At 66.7% G+C, this 8,646-nt stretch overlaps 1 protein-coding gene across 3 annotated transcripts in view; it reads left to right on the top strand.

The window, feature by feature from the left end:
• Window positions 1–3,897: 3,897 nt before the first annotated feature.
• Window positions 3,898–8,646, top strand: part of MN1 (MN1 proto-oncogene, transcriptional regulator) — a 98,718-nt gene continuing 93,969 nt past the window's right edge. For 2 of the 3 annotated variants that reach the window (XM_086761550.1, XM_086761548.1), the window contains exon 1: window positions 3,898–7,415. In XM_086761550.1, coding sequence (XP_086617676.1) covers window positions 3,998–7,415 — 3,418 coding nt within the window. In that variant the 5' untranslated portion in view covers window positions 3,898–3,997. The remainder of the gene's footprint in view (window positions 7,416–8,646) is intronic. The other variant, XM_086761551.1, reaches the window with a different exon arrangement.

Below are 8,646 nucleotides of genomic sequence, written 5' to 3'. Positions count from 1 at the left end.
TAGCAGCTAAATTTCTATACCTGAACCCCGAGACGTTAATGAAATGGTGTCTTAGTAGCGCTGGGGGTACACACACCACAGAACAGTAAGACGTGGTTTTGCTTGACGGAAGGGTTTAAGAGGCTCCTGGCTGATGGCTAGCTGGGCTAAAGTTTTTCCAGCATATGGGCTTGTTTTGTACAGTTTGTGTGGTGGTTTCTTCGTTAGATTCTCAGTGGTAATGAGCCCACACAGTTGATTGCTGCAGGGAGAAAAAAAAATCATTCTGAATAGGTTTGCTGAATAATTATGAACTGAGCTGAACTCTTACATTTGCTTACTAATTGTATGGTTCGTGATGTTTTATGTATGATGCATTCATTTTGTTAAAAAGGAATTTTTTTTTTGCTGAGCAGCAACTTTTCTCAGTGCAAGTTAAACTGGCACAGTGGAAAGAGCTGAATTCAAGTCTGATGAATTGATGTTGTTTGAATTATTTTTTTTTTTAAACATCAACCCCATCATTTGGTTTTCAGAGCTTGCAATATGAAACCCCAAATTGTGCTATTGTCTTGAGAGTCAAAATAAATGAATCCCCTCAACTTTGGATTTGGCAGGAGCAATTACTATTGTTAATTTAGAAAATAATCCCCTGCAGCTACAACTATTTAAATAATGCCTTTCCCTGCTTCCCCCAAGATGACCAAAACCCAAAGACTGAAAGTAAAAATATGTTTTGTAAAATATACTTTTCACTACTCGGTACCATTTGAGAGAGGCTTCCTTCTTCTTGGCTGGGCGACCGGGGCCCTTTGCGGCCAGTGCTCCCCACTGTGCCGGCCTCAGCGCGGGGGCACCCTCCCCAGCACCGCACTGGGCCGCGAGGCGCACGCAGGCTGGCAGCCCTGGGGCGCGGTTAGCCCAGACCGGGCTCCAAGGCGGAAACCAGGGTCGAGCCGCCTTCCGACGGAGTGCTCGCACCGCGAGCCCGCAGAGCTCTGCAGCCAGGTCGGACAAGTCACTGGTTTTACTGTCAAATTGTTTAGGCTGATATTATCTCCATATTTGCCATCGGCCAGTTACGTACTGCTCCTGAGCCGCAGCCGGATCTGTGCAGCACTGCTGGTGAGTTACCGTGCTGAAATTTTGGAGTTAAAATCTGTTCCTGGAAGACAGTGATGCCTGGGCCAGCGGTGGAGGAGCAGAAGAGCCTTCTGGTGAAGCAGTTCGGCGCCGGAGCGAGCGGTTGGCCGCCGCTTGCAGAATACGGTGGCAAGCCTCGCCGCTGGCCCCGGCAGGGACATCTGCGGCTGCTGCTGATGGCACTGACCAGAAAGGAGCAGAGCGGAGGATTAACGCTTGTGTAACTGCTCCGAGACGGGCACTTCCCTGGCCCACCTGTCCCGGCGAGGCTGATCCGGTCCTCACCAGCCGAAGAGCCGCAGCCCTGCTGCCTGGCTCTGTGCTGGAAGGACTGGCGCTAAAATGCCAATATCGTTCTGCTTTACAAAGCTCTTACTTGTTCTGCTGCACCTACTGCTTTGGTTGGCACTCTTAAAATTAATCCAGCTTTTAAAATTTTTTTTTCACTAATCCAGTTTTTAAATGGGATGCTACTTCGGCCAGAACAACACTGGATCATAACCGAACGCTGCCTTACACGAGGATCGCCGGCCGTTTCAGGGCCGCAACAGGTGCCAGTGCAGACCCAGCGCGGGGCCCGTCTGCGCACGGGGGCGAGCGGGGAACTCCCGGCCCGTGCACGGCGCCGCAGCCCCGCAGCCCTGGGCCGCGCAGCGAGCGGGCGGGGCCCCGCGGGGGCGGGCCCGAGGCCCAGCTCGGGGGCGTGGGGCGCGGCGGGGCTGACCCGGCTGCCCCGGAGCAGGGTGAGTCGGGCGGCGAGGGGGCTGGGGCGGTGGGGAGCCGCGGAGCAGGGCCGGGACGAGCCAGGCCCAGCTGGGCCACGCCAGGCCGAGCTGAGCCAGGCCAACCCAGGCTGGACTGGGCCACGCTAAGCCGAGCCGACCTGTGCCAGGCCAGTCTGGGCCGAGCCAGGCCAAGTTGAGCCAAGCCAAGCCAGGTCAAACCGAGCCAGGCCAGGCCGAGCCGGGCCACTCTAGGCCAAGCCGGGCGAGCCCGGGCCGAGCCGGGCGCCAGGGGGCGCTGTGCCCGTTCGGAAGAGCCGGCTCCGACGGCGCGCACGCAGGCGCAGAGGGAGCGCGGCGGCGGCGCGGGCCCGGGCCGTCCCTGCCCCGCAGCCTCGGCGGGGAGCGGGGCCGCGGCGCGGGCGGGCGGGTCCGGGCCGCTGGCGCTGCGCGGGGCCGGGGGCGCAGGGGCCGCCGTTCCGCGGCGGACGAGGCTGTCCCGCTGTCCCTTTGTGCGGCTGTCGGGCTGCGCCGGCCTCGCTTCCCGCCCTGCCGCCAGCCCCGCGGCGCGGCCCGCGCCCCCCCGGCGCTTTGCTAAGTAATAATTTCCACGTCCGATTCCATTTCTTCTCCAGTTCTGAAATCTCCCAGCCATCAGCAAGGAGGATAGTTCACATGAAAACTAATTACACAAAATCAATATTTAATCACAGCGCGGCATCCTGATCCCGCAGAAAAAAAAAATCCCTTTAAAACTCTCCTGCCATATACAAATACTTCTCGGCCGCTTATTTATAGATCTCATTTTTTTTTGGTGGGAGTAATTTTCATTTTTATTTTTTCACACTATCGACACCTGCAGCGCGGTGCCCCGCCGGCTGCTCCCACCCCCCGGCCCGACGGACGCCTTTTCCCGCGGGCAGGCCGGGCTCCCGCTGGAACGCGAGTGGGGCGCTGCCCGCCCGCCTCCCCTGCGCGGCTCCGCCTGCCCGCCCGGGCGGCCCCGGCGGGACGCGGCGCTCGGGGACCGGCTCGTCCCGTCCGGACGGGCACCACGGGGTGGCTGGGTGTGCGGGGCCGGCTGTGCCGGGCGGGCGCCGTGGGGCCCCGGTGCGGCCCGTCGGTTCCACCCGGTGCCCCCCGCCGGGACCCCGGCACTCCACGGCCACCCGCGCTCCGCGGGAGCAGCCGGTCACGGGGACCAGCCCGCGCGGGCCGAGCGGAGCCGGGCCGGGCTAAGCTGAGCCACGCCAGGCCGAGCGCAGGCGGGCCGAGAGGAGTCGAGCCGGCCCGAGTCTAGCCGAGCCCAGCCGAACCGGGCCGAGCCCAGCCGAACCGGGCCGAGTCTAGCCGAGCCCAGCCGAACCGGGCCGAGCCCAGCCGAACTGGGCCGAGTCTAGCCGAGCTCAGCCGAACCGGCCCGACTCTAGCCGAGCCCAGCCGAACCGGCCCGAGTCTAGCCGAGCCCAGCCGAACCGGGCCGAGCCCAGCCGAACCGGGCCGAGTCTAGCCGAGCCCAGCCGAACCGGGCCGAGTCTAGCCGAGCCCAGCCGAACCGGGCCGAGTCTAGCCGAGCCCAGCCGAGGCGCGGGGCGGGCGGGGCGCGGGGCCGGGCGGCGCGGCGGAGCCACCTTAAGGGCGAGCCCCGCCCCGGGCCGCGCGGCGCTCATTGGCGCAGCCCCGATGGCTGAAATTCATCGCTGAAATGCAAAACTTGTTGCTGCTCCGCCAGCGCCGGGTGAGAGCGAGGGAGCGCGCAGGGGAGCGCGGCGCAGCCCTCCCAGCGCCCGCACGCAGCGCCGGCCCCGCCGCCCGCCCCGGCCCCGGCCCCGCCGCCGCCCGAGCCCTGCGAGCCGCGGGCAGCGCACGGCGGGCCGGCGATGCGGCGCGCAGCTCCCGGGCGCCGGAGCCTATGAGCGGCGGCGCGCCGCCCCGTCGGCTCTCGGGCAGCGCAGCGCGGCCGGCGCCGGGCGGCAGCGAGCGGGGAGCCGCCGGGGTGAGCGCGGGCGGGCGGCCGGTGCCAGCGGCGCGGAGCGGCGCGGCAGGATGTGAGCGGGGGGCGGCCGAGCGGCGGCCGGCGCGGCGGGGAGCGGGACGGCGGAGCGGAGCGGCGCGGCGCGGAGCGGCCATGCCCTTCTGAGGAGCCGCGCAGGATGTTCGGGCTGGAGCAGTTCGAGCCGCAGAGCAGCAGCCGGAGCGGCGGGCAGGGGGAGCGGGGCTTCGGCCAGCCCGGACTGAGCATGAGCGCGCACTTCAAGGCGCCGGCCTTCCCCGGCGGCGGCCCGGCGGCAGCTGTGGACCCGGCCCTGGGCGCGCTGGGCGAGCCGCCCCTCCTGGGCATGAACATGAGCCTGGCCGGGGACGCCTACGGCTTCCCGGGCCGCGGCCCCGCCGAGCTGCACGGCGGCGGCATGCAGCCGCCGGTGCACGGCTTCTTCGGCGGGCAGCAGGCGCACGGCGGCCACGGCGGCGCCCACCACCCCCACCAGCACCCCCCGCACTTCGGCGGCAACTTCGGGCCCGACCCCGGCGCCTCCTGCGTGCACGGCGGCCGGCTCCTGGGCTACAGCGGCGCGCTGGGCGGGCAGACGGCGTTCACCGACGGCTACGAGCACATGGCCGAGAGCCAGGGCGGCGAGGGCTTCGGGCAGCAGCGCCCCGGGACCCTGCCCGACTTCCAGCACCACAGCGCCGGCGCCTCCAGCCACGCCGTGCCGGCGCCCTGCCTGCCCCTCGACCAGTCCCCCAACCGCGCCGCCTCCTTCCACGGGCTGCCGGCGGCCGGCTCCTCCGAGCCCCACGGCCTGGAGCAGCGGCGGCTCCCCGCGCAGGGCGGCGTGGACTCGCTGGAATACAATTACCCCGGCGACGGCCCCGCGGGCCACTTCGAGCTGCCCGTCTTCTCCCCGTCGGAGCCCGAGGGGCAGCTGCCGCACTACGGCGGCGGGCGGCAGGTGCCGGCGGGCGGCGGGTTCGCGGGGGCGCCCGCCCTGCCCCGGGCTCCCGGCGTGGCCGTGGCCAAGGCGCATCCGCCACAGCAACACGGCGTCTTCTTCGAGCGCTTCGGTGGGACGCGGAAGATGTCCGCCGGCCTGGAGCCGGGGGCCAGCGCCAGGCACCCGCTGATGCAGCAGCAGCAGCCGCCGCCGCAGCAGCCGCCGGGCTTGCTGGCCAGACAGAACTCCTGCCCGCCAGCCATCCCTAGGCAACAGCAAACAGAAGCCAACGCTCCCAACCCCAACCTGCAGGACAATGGGCCCATAATGCAGAACCAGCATGCACAGTTTGAATACCCTATTCACAGACTGGAGAACAGGAATATGCATCCCTACACCGACCCCGTGTTTAATATGCAGCACCCTCCTCCGCAACAGCCACCAAATCAAAGACTGCAGCACTTCGATGCCCCCTACGTGAGCGTCGCCAAGAGGCCGCGGTTCGACTTCCCCAGTAACCCCGGCGTCGAGCGCTGCGCCTCCTGGGGCAGCGGCATGCATGGCCCCGCCATGGAGAGCCACCTCTCCCCGACGGCCTACCCCGGCCTGCCGGGCGAGTTCACCCCACCGGCGCCCGAGGCCTTCGGGGGGCCGCTGCCGCACGGCGGCCCTGAGCACCCAGCGCTGGCGCAGCGCCAGAACGCGGCCCTGGTGATGAAGCAGATGGCCTCGCGCAGCCAGCAGCGCCTGCGGCCGCCCAACCTGCAGCAGCTGGGGCACCACGGCGAGGTAGGCCCGCCTGGCGGCCTGCCCCCGCCCGCCTTTGACCGGGAGGCCGGCAGCGGCGGCCGCAACTTCGACCCACCGGCCCCACACCTGGCCCCCGACGGCGCCTGGTTCGCGGGACCGCCGCCGCCCGGGGAGCTGCTGCCGCGGCGCATGGCGGCACCGGGGCTGCCAGCCGAGGCGGCCCCCCACGAGCTGGGCCTGCAGCCGGGTGGTGCCACCGTGCTCTTCCGGCCGAGCGCCGGCGGGCTGGGGCTGCAGGAGCCTCTGCGGATGGCAGGTGAGGGGCCGGCGCAGGCCCTGCCTTCGCCCGGCGTCCACCCGCCCTTCGCACCCGCCATGGGCGGCCTCTCGCAGCTGCAGTCGCCGGGCGGCGGCGTGGCGCTGCCCAGCGCCCCTGCCGAGCGTCGTGGCCCCACCGACTTTGCCGCCCAACCTGGCTTCCCCTTCGCCGCAGCGGCACGCCAGCCGGCAGCCCACGGGGCCGCGCCCGCCCTCAGCGCCTCACCGGGTGCCTACCCGCCACCCCCGCCCGAGTTCCCCCCTCCGCCACCGCCGCGGCCCGCTGCCAGCAAGCTGGGCGCCCTCTCGCTGGGCTCCTTCAGCAAACCGGCCAGCAAGGACAACGTCTTTGGCCAGAGCTGCCTGGCTGCCCTCTCCACCGCCTGCCAGAACATGATCGCCAGCCTGGGTGCCCCCAACCTCAACGTCACCTTCAACAAGAAGAGCCCGGCGGAGGCCAAGCGCAAGCTCAGCCAGGCCGAGCCTGACCCGCCACCGCCCACCGCCCCGGACTACTTCCCAGCGGGGCCGCCGGCGGGCGGGGGTGGTGCAGGCAAGGCGGCGGGCGCTGCCCCGCTGCTGCCCGCCGAGAGCAGCCTCTCGCCCGGCTACGCGCTGGAGCCGGCGGCCGGCGGTGAGGGGAAGGCGGCCGGCGGGCGGGGGCGGGGCCGCCGGAAACGGGACAGCGGGCACGTCAGCCCTGGCACCTTCTTCGAGAAGTTCTCAGCCGCTGAGGGCAACGGGGCTGGTGTCAGCCCGGGGCAGCCTGCGGTGCCGGCAGCGGCAGGGGGCCCGCCGGGGGCCGCGGAGCGCGGTGGGGGTACCCCCCACGACAAGCCTCTGACCTCGCCCTCCTGGGGCAAGGGTGGTGAGCTGCTGCTGGGGGAGCAGCCGGACCTGATGTCCTCCCTGGACAGTGGCATTCAGAGTGTGACCAAGTCGGACGGCAGCTCGCCGCACGTGGACTTCCCTGACGAGGTCAGCACCAGCTACGGCAATGAGGACGAGGTGTCCTCCAGCTCCGACAACGCCGCCTCCAAGCCCACCCGCAGCCCGCTGCTGGGCGGCTCGCCCAAGCTTCCCCGCGGGGAGCACACACTTCTCAATGGACAGAAGCCCCTGGCCCTCGGCCTCCTCAGTACGTCTACCTCGACCCCTGACAGCTACGGGCTCAGCACCACGGCGGGCGCCCATCCCGGCACGCCGGGCATGGAGCAGGTGCGGACCCCCACGAGCACCTCGGCCCAGGATGAGATCCACCCCCTGGAGATCCTGCAGGCGCAGATCCAGCTCCAGCGGCAGCAGTTCAGCATCTCGGAAGACCAGCCCTTGGGGCTGAAGAGCAAGAAGGGCGAGTGCGCGGCGCAGAATGGGGACAGCGACCTGGGCAGCTGCTGCTCGGAGGGTGTCAAGGGCGCCATGAGCACCATCGACCTGGACTCCCTGATGGCGGAGCACAACTCCACCTGGTACCTGCCCGGCGAGAAGGCCCTGATGGAGGGGCAGGAGGAGGACAAGCCCATGGCGCCCTGGGAGAAGCCCAAGCCCACGAACCCCAGCAAAGAAGGTATTGGTTGTCCCGCGCGGGTGCCGGGGAGCTGCTTGGGGAAGGGGAGGTGGTGGGGCTCTGGCCCTGGGATGCCGGCCCCGGACCCACTCCACCCCCGGCGAGGACCGTGGTGGGTGCTGGGTGCCTTCCCGCACCGAGCTGGGCCTGCGGATGCCGGGGGGCCCTGCCAGGCGCCTGGCAGCGGGGACGAAGTGCCTGCTGCACAGCTGGCCCCGAGTGCCAGCCGGCCCTACGGCGTTCCCTGCCGCCAGCCCCGTCGCCATCGCTGCTCCTGGGGCTGCGGCCGCCCAGGCTGGCGCGGGGCTCCCGGGCCCGGGGTGCCTCGGAGCGGGGCTGCAGGCATGGGGGGCTGAGGAGGGGGCTCCCGCGGAGCCCCGTGCCGGCTGAGCCTTCCGGCCATTTCCCCCAAACTGTGATAGAGATCTTCCTAAACCGTGAAAAGGTGGATTTGGTAGTGGTGCTGTCCCTCCAATTCCAGGCGTTTCCCTGCCTGCGTGAAGAGCCTCCTAGCAGTGCAATACCGAACTGAAAGGCTCTTAACGTATTTTTTTCTGTACTAGAAAGGCAATTTAAAATAAGGCTCTGGGTCTGCTGGTATAAAATTTGCTTAGTTGACAGATGGTTAATTTCAACATTAGTTGTCATTTTTGATCCTTCCCTGTGTCCAGAGGGCATCATAATTCCCCAAGCTCAGGAAAAAAATATTTTAATGGAAAGCCCTCTGTTGTAAAAGCTGTTCAAGATAAAGGTCGTTACAGACTCAATTGGTTTCTTTTTTATCTTACCAAAGCTGTATTTTCCAAGCTGCTGTGTGTGAATACTACAATAGATGCACGTGCATCTACCTGCGATATGGATGCACACAGGCAATTTTTTGGCATGCTGTAAGTACATGTGTGTAATTTACACCATATAAACTCAGTATTCCTGCCTTGGAAAGCTGAGGTTTTGATACTACTAGTGTAGTTTGAAATTGTTTTCGCTACCTCTGGTTGTACGGACTGACTTTTTACAGTCCTCCACATTAGTAATTTCTCTAAGAAAGGTGTTGGGAAAATGAAAAGGGAGCTGGTTTGAAAACTGGGCAATTTCCTACCCCCGGTTCTGGTTGGCTTTCCAGCTTTGGCTTTCTGAAGCGTGAATCCTAGCCCCCACGGTTTGTCTCTTTGTTCGTGTTTAATGCCCAGCGCAGGAGACTCTCGTTTCAGGCGGGGGTGTTTAGCATGCA

The sequence above is a fragment of the Chlamydotis macqueenii genome, chromosome 17 (assembly GCF_036417535.1).
Source record: "Chlamydotis macqueenii isolate bChlMac1 chromosome 17, bChlMac1.mat, whole genome shotgun sequence".
Lineage (NCBI taxonomy): Eukaryota > Metazoa > Chordata > Aves > Otidiformes > Otididae > Chlamydotis > Chlamydotis macqueenii.
Note: the sequence above shows the minus strand (reverse complement) of the source record. Positions and strands in the feature narration are given on the sequence as shown.